Genomic DNA, 17,328 nt, shown 5'->3' with positions numbered 1-17,328 from the left:
GCTCCAAAAGCATGTGACTTCTGACTTTGTCCACCCCAATCCAACACCAGCACCTCATTTCCTCCCCAAGTTGAATTAATGTTATTGATAACAATGTCCCAGACATTTGAATATAAATCACATTAAAAAAATCTCCAGGAATACATACTTAACTGAGCCTTAGGGCAGAAGCTTATGGGATTCTGACAGAATTTTGGTAAAATTTGTATCCTTGTACAGGATACTTTTTCACTTCAATGCTGCAGACAGCTCACAGTCATGCTGAAACAAGGACACTGAGCTCACGGACAAAAACTCAGCTCCTGGACTGGATCAGGCTGCATGTTTTTCTGTCGTTACCCTCATTCACTGAGACGACCTAAATGCTTATTGCATCTCTGCCCTGCATTGCACAAAAAGGCAAGACACTGGTATCCCAGGCTGAGAAGACAGTCTCATATTACTGCTCTTACTGTGCCATTTAGTACAGACACAAAGCCAGGAGGCTTGTCATAACTACAAGTTGACCTCAGACGTGTTAAGCCTTCACTCAGGTCGTCCCAATACGATGTCAAATTCAGTCTCTGATATAAGTCGACGGCGTTGGAAATGGTCAGTCACTTATTCCAGACAGTTAGTCAGGAGGCCATTCAGTAGTGGCTTATGGGTATTGGTCTAATTGTTTGAAGGGGTTTAATTAACAGACCTGTAGTTTTAAACCAGTATGTGCCAGCCAATGACTGTACTCTCCATAAGGGAAATCATTCATGGGAAAGGAAAAGGGCGGCTTCACAGCTCACAGGATAAGAGGAAGGAAAACCATCAATCAAACTACAGATTGGACAGGGAAGAAACATTTCTCCTGATTTTGATTATCACTACAATACCTAACTAACATCGAGGGCTTGGATTCAGAAATTTAATACAAATTGTCAAAGTTGATTCCCGGGCACAGCTTAGAAAGTGCAAAGTGTGCAAGAAGGCAGAGCACAACAAATGAAGTTTAATGGAGAGAAGTGCATTATACGAAGAAGGCAACACAGGAATTGTGTAAATGATGTTGAAATAGCTACATGCAAAGTTGAAAGAAGGCTGAGGATTTTAATTGACTCAACATTCAATACTCCAGCTAAAACAACAATCAACACAACAAACAGGAAGACAACACCATTTAATTAAACTTTGCTTTTCACTTAAAGAATACAGATGCAATGATAGCTTATACAGTAGTCAGTTGTGAAATATTTGCTCTGCAATTCATTTCTCATTCAATGTTCTATTTCAGTAAAAAGCCAGTTTTACTTTGTATATTTGTCATTAAAAGACACCCCAATCTCTCTTCACCTCAAAAGTTTCACTGCTTGACATTCTTCATGGAATAGGGTATAAATCCTAACAGACAAACAATGAATATCACTCAAGAAAGATGTATTTACTTCAAGTTAAAAATATTGCATTTTGAACTAGTTATCAGTCATTGCCTTAATTTTTTTGATTCGTATAAATCACTCATTGCCTTTTGTTGATACAGTATTTTAATTGCTAAGGCAAAATTTTTGGATCAGATACTAATATTTTAGTTTTAACTGTAATTGTTTTTACAAAAAGACAGCCCTTGATTTTCTCGAACAAAATGGGTGTTCAAGATTGGCAGTTAATCTGTGCAATTGACAAAATGGAAAACACAATTTTTGCAGTCCTTATGACCCATAAAGCACATCTGATTGAAAAACAGAATGTCCCATGTTACACCAGGAATTTCATTTATACAGGGCTGGGAGGGATATATCTCGTGACTGAAGAGGTGCATTCTTAAGGAAATGCAGAGGAATTGTGCTTACTTATCATAGACATGTAAATGCTCTCAAACTTGGAACTGAGTTAATAGTAACACAAGGATAATCCAAATTGTGAAAGATTTCAGGAGGGCATACAATAGGAAGTTCAATGTTCAGTTTCAATTCCTCAGCATTTTGGAGGCAAAGATAGGGAAATAAAATGCTCAAGACGTTTTAAATAAGAGGTGAAAGGAAATCTTGGTACATACCACACATTGCAGGTATGCTTAAAAATGAAATAACAGGGCCCAAGTTAGACACAGTGAAATTTTGAGCACCCTGTTACAAAGTAAGGGAAAAGGTACAACAATAGCAGGATATTAACATAACAGTTGTGAAGAGAGACCTGAATAGTTGATGCTTTGTTTCCACTAGATATGAGAAGATTAAGCGTTGACCTGCTGACCCTTGTTCAAGGTTCGGAAAGGCTATGATAAGACAAAGATCACTATTTACACTGCTCAGCAAGATGACATTAGAGGTCAGAAATTTAATCACAAAAAATTAATGGAACACTTCATAAGCCAAAAACAAAAGAATTAATTCAGAGCAGAACTATTAAGAACTGCAGATGCTGGAGTCTGAGACAACAGTGTGGAGCTGGAGCAATACGGCAGGCCAGACAGCATCAGAGGAGCAGGAAAGTTGATATTTTGGGTCGAGACCCTTCTTCAGAAAAAGATTTTCTAAAGAAGGGTCCCGATCCGAAATGTCAAATTTCCTGCTCCTCTGATGCTGCCTGGCCTGCCGTATTGCTCCAGCTCCACGCTGTAGTGTCTATGCATTCAGAGCAGTTAAGGTTGCAGAAGCTAGGTTAAAGTTTACAATATGTTGGTCAGGTTACAATGAGTATTTAACAATGTCATAGTTTACACCAGAAGAAAAAGATTGATTTGTTGGAAAAGGTCTACAAGAGGCATTACATTGATCTTCAAAGGGAACAATTGAGCACAAGAAGGTGGAAAGTAGTTGACAACAAAGGTGGGATGTAGGGATGGTTGGGAGACAGGGTGTTTTCTTTTTGAAATGGGTCCTGATTGTTAAATAAATGTAAATTTAAAACCAAGAATTGGCATGTTGTTCACCATCCATAGATCATAGAATCCCTGGTGTGGAAGCAGGCTATTCAGCCCATTGAATCCACATCCCTATCTCTGTAACTCTGCATTTCCCATGGCCCACCCACCTAACGTGCACATCTTTGGTTTGTGGGAAGAAACCAGAGCTCTGAGTGCACAGTCACCCAAAACTGGGCTCAAACCTGGGTCCCTTGCACGATGAGCCAGCAATGCTGACCACTGAGCCACCATGCCATCTGCAATGCATGACCAATGCATTATTTGAGTAGAAACTTTAAAGAAACGATACAACAATTCCAATGGCTAAATTGTGTAAAAGATGATTAACACACTCACAGGGTTTGGTATTTGTTTTCTGTTTTAATCTTTTAATTTGTAATGTTCTATTTATGAGCAAGCAAGAATTGACAACTCTCTCATGACTTGAGGTCAAATACAAATCTTATATTTATTCTTTATTCAAAAGTTTTTATGGTATGTGTTTGTCAGATAAGCACAACTAGAGCATTATTACTTGTTGGCAATCATCTATTAATATTTTATTTCTTGGAATTTTTGCCAGTTATATAGAGTTCCCAATCTTTTTCAAAGTAATGTAATCAACTGCGCAAACTAGTAGAAGTCAATGATGAATACACATTTCATTCAAATGTTGATTCACAGAGAACCGATAGCAAAATTAAAACTTCTCTACTTGTTTTCCAACAAAATGAATAAGCATCTCGACTTTTACCAAACTCAAATAGGAAACATTCAGAAATGATAAAGTTTATGCACTAAGGGCACTGAAGCTTCATATAATTTGCAATCCATATCTAGAAAGCTGGACTATGCCTAACTGAAAGATAAGATACTGTTCCTCCCATTCATCCAAGGTCTCAAACGTTCCTTCCAGGGCCTCAAACATTCCTTTCTGGTGACATAGAAATTTACTTGCGGGTCAATTTATTATGATGTTCACTGTTTATGATGTGGTCCCCTCTATAACGAGGAGGGTTATTTGGCAATACATTAGTTCAGTCCGTAAGTGTGACCCTGAGCTTCTGGATTGTTTACTATTGAAATTTGCTATCTTCCTCTGCAGTTTCCCTGGCATCTACAATGTTTGAATGAAGTTTAATGTAAAATTGAGGAATAGCACATCACCTTTTCATGCAAGTGCTTTGCAACCTTCCACACTCAACACTGACTTCAACAATTTCAGACATGAAACCACCAAACACATTAAAGGTCATGATTCCATTTCCCGTTTATACCAAATCAAGACAATTTTGGTTTAATTGCTGTTACAATCTGCTTTTTCCATAAACTATTATCCCTCATCATTGCCTTCATATTTTCCACTGTTTTTTTCATCACCTCCTGCCTATTCTCTGCTTCTGGAGCTTAAAACCCATTACATATCCGTTTTCTTTTACATTTCTGAAGAAAATCCATCTGAAACAACTTTCTGATTTCAGTGAGCCTGCCAGACTTAATTATTTACAACAGTTTGTATTTATTCTAGACTTCATGTACTTATTATAGACTTCAAACATCCACAGTAGCTTACTTGTGCGAAAGTACTTTTCTTTCTTTTCTACATATAAATTTATGTTAAGGGTCTCAAAATACAGAAAATTAACAGGAAACGCCTTTGTTCTGAAATACTGATTAAGAAGTTACCTGCAGTCAATAATACAAACAGCGGCTCACTTCACATGACTTCACCCAGCATCAACATTCGGGTACTATTTTCTTAACTTGATGAAGCTATCTGACAGTTCTGTCAAGCAACCATGAGCCTGGAATTTCCTCTCAGATTTCCATGTATAAATTGAGTTGCGCTGTTTTCCTAAGAATATTCTCCGATAACAGAGGACATGCATATTTCTACCTGCCTCTGCACCACGCCCAAGTTATGACCACTAGAATCTCACTTTATCAATTATAGCTCCATTACTCTAATGTGAAAGACCAGACAACACACGTTTCCTGCACTTACCACAATTTTGAATTAGTATCAATTCACACCCAAAATTTCAGCTGCAATAATACTCAATCATTTTTATATTTCTTATTGGGAGACCCACACTGCTTTTGTTTTCAAACTTTAACTCCCATAAATGAAAGTGAGAAAGAATAAAAATAATCAATGTTTAAAGTTTTTCTCATCCTCAAATTGTTTACATTGATTTCCACTTAGGTAATGGTTGGTCTTCCATTCCAACACATGCAATAATGATTTTCAGGCAATACAGGTACAAGTTCTCAAGAATAAGATGGAACCGATGTAAGCGCAATCTAGAATATCCTTGTTCAATGTTTTCACACCCAAACTCTCCTGATGACAAATACTGGCTTCCATTCAGCAGGGCAGAAAACAGAGGTTTTGATCAATTACAGCCCTTCTTTTGGAATGAACATTACCCAAAGATAACAGTCACATGTTTTTAAAGATTAGAAACTTGATGCTGTAGTTTGTGGAGACATTATAGAGACACTTTAATGTGCTCTAAGGGTGTTGATGTTTACATAACTCTGCATGGAACAAAAATAAAGCGAAACAAAGTAACTTCTTTATGGCATGATAAAGACTCTTATAAACCGAAGCATTATTTAAAAACTGCGCAATTTAATGAGAGTTGAGTACACTGTGATACATGGGTCACTCACATAAAAGCCACAATTTATCAGGCCAGCGTTGCAGTCTGTTGGCATAGTAACCAAATAGAGGAGTAGACCACGGGGTTGTGTCATGATTATTCGCATGATGAATATCACCGAGTCTTTGATAATCCTCTGGCCAAGGTAGAACCCAGTAATATTAGTAAGCTGTTTTAACAATTATTGGGATGACATTATCTCTCATTCTGTAGTCTATAGGAGAATCATTTCACTTCTAATTCTAAAATGTTCTAAAAACGTCACACTCCGGTCCCTAAGCAGGGTCTTTGTCTGAAAAACTACTATTCCAGAAAGAACCACATGGTCTTAAGAAAAGAACTCGATAACTCACGCCAAACAGACTTGCCCGTTGGACCAAATCTGTTGCATAGCAACCTTTCTGAGAATTAACAAGACCTTCGAGCTAGGCAACATATTAGTATTCCATTTACATCTGGTGAACATTGCAACATTAGAGCTTAATAGTAACGTAAGGACAAAAAGAGGAATCAAACTCAGTAGTTTATACCTGCATATATTTCAATGCATTAAGTATACACAGTTCACCCTAATTTCTGTATTCTAACACAATGTCTACACGTAATGTTGAGGAAGTTACAACACATTTGGCATCAAACAAACAGAACAGTGGTATGACATTCAGACAAAGCTCTAGCATAGACACATCAGCTCTTGTGCTAAAATATTACACCAGGCAGCATTAGGAAACCAAAAAAAAGCAGAATTAAAAAATAAACAAACTTTCACGTTTATGTACAAATCAGTGCCCCTCAGACACTCTCAAAGGATGTGTCTAACAGCAGAACATAAACCATTATAAATAGATAATATAAGGTGCAAAGGCCTCCATTCTACAGACTCCCCACTAGAAACCCAGATTATGTTAAAAACTACGTTGAATTCAGCTTGTCCGTGGAGCTGTGTTCCTTTGCTTATTTACCAACTTTTTGATTCCAAAACAGACAAATTGATATCAAAAAGAGTATACAGAAGATGCAAAATCAAAAATTATTTCAAGTTAACGGTTAATTTTCTTTTATTTCAAGTGGAAAGAGCTTGTTTTCCTGGTATCTAAATTTGACCTTTAGTTGTGCAAGTCTCAAACAAGACAGTAGAATGGAGTGTCCACGTGTCTCAAGAGAACAGAATAGAGCCAAAACTACTGTAGCACAGGTCTGGCGAGTGTTAAACATCAGCAGTATAAAGACCACTCTAAAGGTAAAAGCTGTTGCTTACGGATTTTCTTTTTTTTGGGAGCTGTTAACCATGTTAATCCACAGATTGTATATGCAAGAACACACATTCTGGTCCCCTAGTATATATCAGAAGTGAGCACATTTTGACCAGGATTGGTACTTATTTTTTTCCTCATTGACCCAGACGACTTTCTTATGAAGTCTCTTTTCCCTGTACACCAGTTGCTGTTTTAATGGAGCTTATTGTTCGGTTGAACCAGGTTTTCTTTGCTGCTTGAACTTCATTTAATGCTAGACCCAAATGATGCTCCAGATCCTGAGAAAGAATCCAAAGAAATTAATTGTCCTTGTAAGTTAATTTTGCATTTTGTTATAGAAGTATTTTAGAGAATTTTACATTTAGGGTCCATTGGGAACTTCAATAAAAAATAATAACCTGTATTTATATAATGCTTTTAAAAAAATGATTCTTTCATGGAATGCAGATGTAACTGGTTAGACCAGCACCTATCACCTATCTCCAAACACAGCTTTCCTGAAACGCTACAGTCCCATATGGTCTAGGTACACCTACTGTGTTTCAGAATTCCAGGTTTTTGACCCAGCAACAGAGAAGGAACAGCAATATGGTTCTAAGTCAGATTGGTGAGGGACTCGCAGGTGTAACTACGTGTAGCTGCGCTGGTCATTCTAGGTGGGAGAGGTCATGGGTTTGAAGATGCTATTGAAGCATTGATGCTGCATTGCATTATGTAGATGGCATACACCACTGCCATTGTGCAATGGTGAAGCGAGTGAGCATTGAAGATAAAGGACAGCAGGACAGACAAGTGGGCTGCTTTATCCTGGACAGTATCAAGCCCACGTTTCCCCTGCAAGACTCACACTAAAGAATCTGAGACAGCACCTTCAAAACTAACAACTACTTCCATCTAGAAGGACAAGGGGGGCAGATAGCCAGGACACCACCAGCTGCTAGCTCCCCTCCAAGCCCCTCACTTAAAAACATAATCACTGTTCCTTCACTGTCACTGGGTCAAAACCCTGGAATTCCCTCCCCAAGGTCATTGTGGGTCAACCTACAGCCTATGCCCTGCATTAATTCAAGGAGGCAGCTTCACATCACTTTAAGGGACAGGCAATAAATGTTGGTCTGCCAGCAATCCCACATTTCATGGGTGAATAAAAAAAAATCAGAAAGTAGCTCTCCAAGGTTATTTGGTAAAATTACCTTATCTTAACTGCCCCTTTCCTTGTTAGGCTTACAAATACTGTAAAGTTCTCTTGAAAGCAATTTTAGAATTTTGCCTCCTCCCATCTATTACACAATGTCCCACGAATATCTGAGTTGTTAAAACCCTTCGTTACTGCATTATTTATACACTTCTCTGAAACTTACTTACATATACAATCTGCTACCTCTCGTCGACTATTTGTAGCCTATAGGACACACTCAACTGCATTTTTGCTCGTTTCATATTATTGCTTTTGTTCATAAAGCCTTATTGGGGGATGAGATTGTTGACTAGCTTGCCGAGCTGGCTTGTTTTTGTTCAGACATTTTGTCACCATGCTAGTTGGTATTCTCAGTGGAGCCTCCGATGAAGTGGTTTTATTCTACTCCGCTTGGAACTTATACTGTCTAGTCCATTATGGTCAGTACTATCATTTCTGGTTTCAAACTGTACAGGTTGCATATGTGGTCCAGTTCTAAGTTTGTTGATTGCATTATGGGCGGAGAACCATGCTTCTAGAAATTCCTGTGCGTGCCTATGTTTGGCTCAGGTTATTATGGTTACCTTGTCCCAGTTAAATTGATGGCCTTCATCGGGTGAATGTACTGATATAAAAGGAGAGTTCGTCGTGCCGTTTTGCTGCTGGTTGATGTTCATGTATTCTGATGGCTTGTTTCCTTCCTGTCTTTCCGATGTAATGTTTGTGGCAGTTGTTGCATGGTATTTTGTAAACCTTGTTCGCTCTGCATGTTGTGGGAATGGGGTCTTTAATCCTTGAGTATTTGTCATTGAGTGGCTGCGGGCTTGTGTGCCACCATGATTCATAGTGGTCTTATTGAGCAAACACAGACATGCACGAGAATTTCTAGAGGCATGATTTTCCACCCATAATGCAATCAACAAACACATAGAATTGGATCCCATATACAAACCCATACAGATCAAAAAGGGAAATGATGCTACTCACCATAACGAACCAGACAGTATAAATCCCAGGTGGAGTAGAATAACATCGCTTCATTGGAGGCTGCACTGATGATGTTACCTAGCATGGTGACAAAACAAGAATAGGCCAGCTTGGCGAGCAAGCCAACATCTTAGCCACAACCCGAGCTACAGATCTTTGTCAAAACTTATTTGACAATCTTTCCAAGGAAAACATCCTTTCTCACTGTTTTCACCGCTTTCTTCTTCAATATTGTGACCCACTTACTTCTATCCCCCATCTCATCTGAATATCTCGTCTCCTGGCACATGGGCAGGATTGACAGCCAATCTTTAAACCAAATCTTGGTCATAGCTATGGTATCATACCAGATCTGTGCCCTTGGTTTGTTCATCTTTTTCCTCAGGCTCCTTGCATTAAAAATACTTTCCATTTAGCTTTAGTGAACTCACGTTTTCTTACTGAGCCCATGTTTCCTCAGTCAGACTCACTTATTCGCTTTTTAACCTCTCGTTCCATCTCAGCTTTTCTCCACTCTGAGCTACTTGTCAGCTTCTGAACTCTATGCCCTGTTTATAAAACCCAGCATATTCTTGGTTCAGTTAACCACGCTGTCCACCTGTCCTGCCACCTTCAACGATTTAGACATTTATAGTTCTCACAGTTCTCACAGCTGCATCTATTTTAAAATTGTATCCTTTATTTCACAGTTTCTGCATTTTTCTTACCAACATTATTCACTTCATACTTCCCTGTATTAAATTTCATCTGCCATTTGTCCACCCATTCCACCAAACTTTCTTCAAAGTTTTGTATAGTCTGCAAATGTTGAAACTGTCCTTCTTACACCAAGGTGTAGATTATTAATATTTCATTATTAAGTGAAGTTGCAGCCGCCCACTTACATTTTGTCCCTACTTTTGCTGTCTGTGATTATACACACCTGGATTTTGCACTCTGCCTCCACCAACTGCAGTTTGGTCTGGGCCAGCTCCAGCTCCATTTCCCTCAGTTGGTTCTTTAATAACGATTTCTCTTTATCTTGATATTCATCTGAGGTATCCTTAGAAGTACTGAGAATTTTAAGTGTACCCTCTTTGCTGAACAGCTCTCTGCAGCGATCACAGCCTTCAACCTTTTGCTAAATTTAAAAAAAATTACTATCGCTGTAATGAAATCATTTCAATTAAGATAAAACACAATTATTGAGGCTTTGAGACAGAATTATTTTTATCATACTCCAATAATACTACTTTCCACCTTGCTGTGATTTAAAATAAATGCTCTACCTAGTACGTTATGTTATAATCCCAGCTAATGGTAATATTGGACAGAGTGAAAGTGGTGTGATTGACCGTTTTTTTCACTATTTGTTCACCATGGTGGTTCATCACTGAAAATATTCACAAGAGGCTGGCAGTAAAACTTAACTGAAGAACACAAACTGTATTACACTATACCAGAAATATTTCAAATGTTTTATTACAAATCCTAGAATTAGGGATTCAACTACAAACTCTCAACAACACTGCTGCAGATACTGACACCTCTGAGGGATCACCCTGTTTCTATTTCAAGTTTCCTGTTCAGTTGGCGTGACAAACAAGTTTCTGGAACTGCTTTCTTATTGTCTGCTAACCACTTTCAAAGCAAACACAGATTTTCCAAACCCTCACACACCACTAGATTTTTCAGAATTCTCCCTCAGCTCTGACTTTTTTATTTTAAAGAGACTGCTAAACTAATAGCACCTTTTTGCTTTGATGGAAGCTACACATACTGTCTAATCTTCTGGTTAGTTTTCTCTTTTATGTGTAACTAGACTTCTGTTATTCAGCAAGTTATTTAAAAATCTATCCTACTTTCAATGCACCAAACTGTTCACTTTAAGCTCTACTCAAATGCTCTACTTAAATCTTCATGTCTCACAAATCCTAGCATCATTCTCAGCATCTAAAATGAAACTAAATCCATACTGCCCCTTCTTAACACACACAGAAAAACACAAATCAAATTTACATGATACAGGATCCTTCTACTTCAGAATCCAAGTTTCCAAACAGTAATGATAACCTAGATCTTCATTGCAGTTTTAACCATCTAGTATTGCACAGCTAACACTGCTTTACCTATTAAAATTAATGCAGTTGCATAGGAGAATATAAACAGTCTGTACCGTGGAAATTTTCTTAGTTGAATACAGCTCTCAAATGCCAAGAATCTTTCACACCATTTAATATTGTCAGAAGTAAAAATTATTTATAATATTCTATAAAAGTGATCTTTGTATTCTTAATTTAGTGAAACACAATTCTACCAAAAGTTTGTTTCATGCAATGGTTTCCCTTTATGAGGTCCACTATTTTTGACCAACAGTTTGACAAAAGAGACAAAGGAAAATACAAGCCAATTACAGTAAACAGCACACTCACGCTACAGCTGGTGTTTTTTATGTTCATTCAAACAATGATTGGAAGAATCACTACTCCCAAAATGCAAAACATGTAGCGTCAGACTGTAGGCCTTCAAGTTAACTTTCTTTCAAAGAAGGCAATCTTTTGTATTTTTTTTAAGCCTCCATCAACATTCAAAGGTATTAGCTCCACCCGTGAATATGGTCCCAAGGGTTCCAATCACTTGTTAGAATCTCAACTAACTGGGCATTACACTTAAGTGAAATTTGAATTTGAGCATCAACAGCTATTGGATTACGAAGACAGTCACTCCTGAACTCTCTGAGAGATAGTAAGAACTGATGAAGCTGGAGTCAGAGATAACACAGCAGGCCAAGCAGCATTAGAGCAGGAAAATTAACATTTTGAGTCAGGGCCCTTTCTAAAGGGTCCTGCCCTGAAACGCCAACTTTCCTGTTCCTCTGATGTTGCCTGGCCTGCTGTGTTCCTCCAGCTCCACACTCCTGAACTCTGTCTCACCTACACTAAATAAATACTCAGACAAACAAATTTCCAGTAATATCTCATCATTGTCACTCTAATTCGGGGTCTGAAAGAAATCAAAATGCTTTTTGGCTTTTGCAAGATTTAACTGTTCTCTGAGAGACTCATCAGTCCATTCGGAGTCACTCCTGAGGATTTGGGCCCATACTTTCCGCGACAAAATAACACAAACTCCTTTTGAGATGGCTCATTTACAAAGCTGCGTTGTCATTCATTCATGACTTTGCAAACCTTTTCATTATAACTGATTTTCCTCTGTGGTTTGATATTTGAATGAATCAATAGTTTTCAGAAATTATAGAAAATAAAGTTTTTTTGGTCCTTAAAAACAACAGAAGTCAATGTCCCAGTCTATAATATTGTAGGTGCATCACACAAAATAAAATCAAAGGAACAATCTTACATAATGGAGACTAAAAGGACTATTACATGGTTTTTAAATAATGCTTAATTCACTCAAAACTTAAGACTTTAATACTTCTTACAGAAACATAAATACCTCAATATCACTGTTCAAACAGTAAAGTACATTTTAGGGTAAAATTTAATGTCTATAAATTTTCAAGACCATTTATAGTTTTTGAAAAGCGGTTTTCTATTGCAGAATAATTAACATAGGAAAACTGAACACATCATTCTTAACTTTATCTAATTACTTCATGAGGTTTAAGGTGGTAATTTGATTGCAAAAGCAGTGCACCATTGAGTAAGATTGACAAAAGAAATGTGAAAAGATAGTTTTCCAACTGCATTCTGGGAAGATAGTCTTCCACAAAAGAGACCAATAAAGTACAGCTACACTTTGCAAGCCATAACAAGAATCACATAAAATGGAACTAAGAAAATGTTTTGACATTTAATCTCTTTCATTTTTGCACGTGAACTTGTATCTAAGACTTGTTTCACAACACTTACTCTGTTTGATATCACTAATTCGATAGATAATAGATGCACAACTGAGCATTGGTGACTAAATCTGTTACACTTTTAGATTTTAAATATTAACATGATCAGAGAGTTTCCATAATTTGCTAGCATTTTAGAAAGATCTACATGAATTTAAATTGGCTTTAGTGACAACACTATCTGTACTCACTTTTATTTCAAACCTTGGGCCTAAATTACATTTTTCGTCTCTTCGTTTCCAAGTTCCCTTGCTAATGGCACCATTTAAATTAGTTTGCCAAGGAATTATGGTTTCAGATCCATATATCACCATTTCATATTATTTATGACTAACAGGCAGTACTACAAACCACTTCTTTTAAATCTAAAAGAAAATCATAAGTTGGTTCTTCTTGTTTTCATATCATTAAACAAAATTAACCATGGATATCTGACCATTTCTTCATCAGAATCTAATCTGCACTTTGGCTATACTGGGTAGAGACTCACCCGTATTTGTTCCAACTCTGTTTTATTTCCTGATTGCTGCCTTTCCAACCTCTCACTCAGTTGGGAGCAGATCTGAAAAAGGATATTAAAGACTCATGAAAACAAACATACCATAAATTAGTCAATGTCTACAATATACTGCATGCAAGATTAAAAGCAATAGTCTAACAAACTACAGCAGGTGCTAGTTAATGAAAATATATTGATAAATTCAAACATTCAATGTTGAGGCTAACAGAACTGAGAGAGCGAGAGACAGAGAGCGAGAGACAGAGAGCGAGAGACAGAGCGAGCGCGCGAAAGAGAGTGTGAAACAGAGAATACATCCCTGTGAGCCATGTAGTGGCTAGGACTTGCAATCACATAACTACATATAAACAGTTAGCCAAGCTAAAAAGGAATCAAAATTTTAAATGAGCAGTTTACAATAATAAATGTTCACAGAGAAACACAGCCGAACATAAAAATAATATCATTAAAGATTTGGAGGCTGGAAGTAATGCTTAAGATTTTTTGATTATAAACATGAGTTAAAAACCATATCATCCAAAAGGGTCAAGTTATATAAATGCATTCTTTAGTTTATGCATCTCCTCATATTCTCTAGTTTTAAACTATGCCAAATTTGAAATGATCTATGAAAAGTAAAAATTGAAAGCCGCTTAAATAGAAACAAATTTGCATTTCCGTAGAAACAAAAATTCCATTTAGCACACAAATTACAATAGGAATTTAATCTTATCAAAAGCCAACATGTATCAACAGCCTGAATCTGTAAACACTTGGAGAAATCACAAACATTTAGATCACAAGAATGCCCGACAGTCGCAGATTCGCTCCTAAATTGCACAGTATGTTCGCCTGTGCTAACACACTATTTATGAAACTATTATGTAAGCTTAAAGAAGTACACACAAATTAAGCAAAGATTATCAAACCATTGGGCTGATAGATTTTTTAAATTATCCCTTGTGGCGAGAGTTGCTTTGAAGACTTATCAGTCACTAACTCATTGGCTTTATTTAAGCAGTTTTAATAAAGATCATGTGATAATTTAAAGGAAAGTTTCTCAGGATGAGGGTGACAGTGGAAAGGCCATATACGTTGCAGTTCCTTATCTATGCCGAGGTGACAGTGCAGGACTTTCTTCTTGAAAGCCTTGAACTCTACATAAGCCACTTCTGAAACTATCAAGTGACGTCTTGGTAATGTGGGCATTCAGTCACGTGTAGATCAAAGCAGGCTTCATTCCCTCAAGGTCAGTAGGGAAATGATGGGTTTTTACAATTGTCCTTTCATAGTTATTTGTGTAATTCTAGGACACAAAATACCAGACAGCAAATAGACCAACGACGGAATGCAAACACAAAATCAGTGGATTAAAAGTCTAGTTTTGCTTCACTACATTATCAAATCCATTTAATATGGCAAACTCTCACTGATGGAGGGTGGTCCAAGATAGCACACAACTAAACAGTAAAATTTATTCTCCCATTAACTAAATTACAGAAACAGGTTGGAAGGAAATATACAACACAGATTGTTCTAACTTCCTAGATGGACAGCAGGGATGAGTAAAGCAAGACCGTTTAAAAGAAAACTGGTCAGAAAAACAAAAACTTGTTCTGATGAAAGAACTGCTGTATAATTCTAGTCTTATATTTTGAATTTCAAGTTTTCACTATTTAGATAGATATTTCAAAAGAAGATATTTTCATGGATGTTGAGAGAGAGAGATAGCAGGAACTGCAGATGCTGGAGAATCTGAGATAACAAGGTGTGAGCTGGATGAACACAGCAGGCCAAGCAGCAACAGAGGAGCAGGAAGGCTGACGTTTCGGGTCTGGACCCTTCTTGTTTCATGGATGTTGCAGGGTTTTTTTCAGACAGTACTCTGCATTTTCATTGGTTTCTAAGCAAAGCCTCTGAACAAACAACAATCATTGGCAAAATCTATTTCCATGATAAAAATAATCTTTTCAGACTTCAAACAAGGAATGAATGCAGTAAAATCCTTGCATCTTACAGACCTGCTTGTAATCCCCGATAATTGAACTGTTTTTCTTTATTTCCAATTCTGCTTTGTCGAGTTCTCTCCGGCACATCTCCTTCAGCTATTAAAGATAGAACCAGGGAGAGAGCTAAAAACCAGGGTACAATTGATGTTTTGGTACAATTCTCAATTAAAAGTACTTATGGACAGAGAAAACTGGTGGCATGCAACTTTACTGGCATTAAGTAAAGTGGAATATCTGGACAACAGTAAGTACTGATAAAGTTTAGCGAAATTTTTATAAATGGAACCAATTTGAGTGAACCAAAGTTGAGAACTTCCAAAGGAACACTGGATTGTGTTTGCAAGTTTTACAGAATACTATCAAAAATGTGTGGACATTTAAAGATATATTTTAAAAGATACATAATCAATACTTGAAATGCTTATTCAAGAAACAAGGTCAAAAAGACAGCAGTTTTGCGCAAAAATTACCTCCAATTAGTATTCTCATTTTTATCTACCTGCCCCTTGATTTTCATTCCCAAAGATTGTAAGTAGTTAGATAGGGTATAAGTCCTTTCTAGCGGTGACTCTCTGATCAGCTTTCCAAGTATTCTTCCTGCTTGTCCAGTTAGTAACTGTTAACCTTGGTCAGCTGAAAGGACATCAATTTCAAGCCTATATCATGTTTTCATACCATCATCACCATGAGGGCTTAGAACTGACCAAGGGGAAGCACTGTGACCATTTTCCTACCTCTGATCTGGAGATGCTAAAACCAAATTTAACAACCACTTGCCCATGTCCATCTTGGCCGTTGGATCTTGGAAATCCCATTGTATAAACTAGGAATTTAAACCATAAACCATTTGACCCAATGATGAATATGACATACAGACAATACAATTCAATTACCTGAGTGGCTTCATTTTCTAATCTCTTCTTTTCATCTTCCGCATCAACTAACTTCTGCTTGGTCATGAGTAGCTCTTTATTTAATGCGTCTGCTTTCTCCTCTGCCTGTCAAAAAAGTAAACGAAAGCTACATTAATTTAGTTTTTAAGCTACTGTTGTGGCGATCTTACAGTTTAAATACTTAATGCCACTATATTGGAGTACGTGTTTGTCGCCATTGGTCAGGGCTTACCTTCGTTCTAACAATTCTGAAAATAATTTTACTACTTTTATGTTTCTACTGTTAAACTAAACTCTGCCATTATAAAGCAATATTTCTGGAAATTACAACATTAAATCTAGTTTGGTGTTGAACTCAAAAATAAACAGCATACTATGTAAGTTAACTTAGTTGTTAGCACAGTTTATTGGAAAGCTTTTATCATAGCACTAAATATTGCTCATAGTAAGTGATGTTACATTTATTTTACTGAGTACGTAATGTATTTGGTCAAATCATCCATTCAGCAACATGTACTCTTTATGTTCTTTACTCACACAATGGAGCATAGCTATAAAATTTTATTCACTGCCCACAAAAACTCTACTTTACAAACCAACTTACTGAGGGCATTTTGCTCAAATGTATAAGGAAGCTGACATCAAAAAAGTGGTTAACATACAAACACTAAAAAAGTAGGTAATTCATAGCTGCATAGCTGTTCCACCATTCAATTAGATTATAGGTACATTAGAGATGAACTATCAACTCACATTGGTGCCATAATCATCATTACCAATGCCTAACAATAATCTATCAATCTTAGCATTAAAACTTTCAAATGATCTCTCAACATCTTTACAGGGAACAGAATCAAGATACATGTGATGCTTTGCTTGAAGAAGTGTTTGCTGATTCACCCATTAGGTTTCTGTCATCTTGGTCTACAAACTTGCATCAGAGAAAGTAAGAGAAATTCTCTTTCTTCACAATCAAACTGTTTAATCTTAACTATCTCAACAAGATCACTTTTCAATTTCCTAGACTCAAGTGAACAGGAGGCTAGACTCTGCAACCTTTCCTCGTAATTTAACACATTTACCTCAATGGGCAGTGCACATAATGAAAGGTCAAGTACACACAAA

General features: G+C 37.0%; 1 protein-coding gene across 4 annotated transcripts in view; it reads right to left on the bottom strand.

Annotated features, from left to right (window-relative positions):
• Window positions 1-5,489: 5,489 nt before the first annotated feature.
• Window positions 5,490-17,328, bottom strand: part of LOC125465259 (rab GTPase-activating protein 1) — a 205,985-nt gene continuing 194,146 nt past the window's right edge. For all 4 annotated transcript variants that reach the window (XM_059638399.1, XM_059638398.1, XM_059638400.1 and 1 more), the window contains 5 exons: window positions 16,204-16,308; window positions 15,323-15,406; window positions 13,293-13,364; window positions 9,884-10,081; window positions 5,490-7,075 (listed from right to left, as the gene is read on the bottom strand). In XM_059638399.1, the coding sequence (XP_059494382.1) occupies window positions 6,953-7,075; window positions 9,884-10,081; window positions 13,293-13,364; window positions 15,323-15,406; window positions 16,204-16,308 (582 nt within the window). In that variant the 3' untranslated portion in view covers window positions 5,490-6,952. The remainder of the gene's footprint in view (window positions 7,076-9,883; window positions 10,082-13,292; window positions 13,365-15,322; window positions 15,407-16,203; window positions 16,309-17,328) is intronic.

The sequence above is a fragment of the Stegostoma tigrinum genome, chromosome 29 (assembly GCF_030684315.1).
Source record: "Stegostoma tigrinum isolate sSteTig4 chromosome 29, sSteTig4.hap1, whole genome shotgun sequence".
Lineage (NCBI taxonomy): Eukaryota > Metazoa > Chordata > Chondrichthyes > Orectolobiformes > Stegostomatidae > Stegostoma > Stegostoma tigrinum.
The sequence above is the reverse complement of the archived record's forward strand: the minus strand, read 5'-3'. Positions and strand labels throughout refer to the sequence as shown.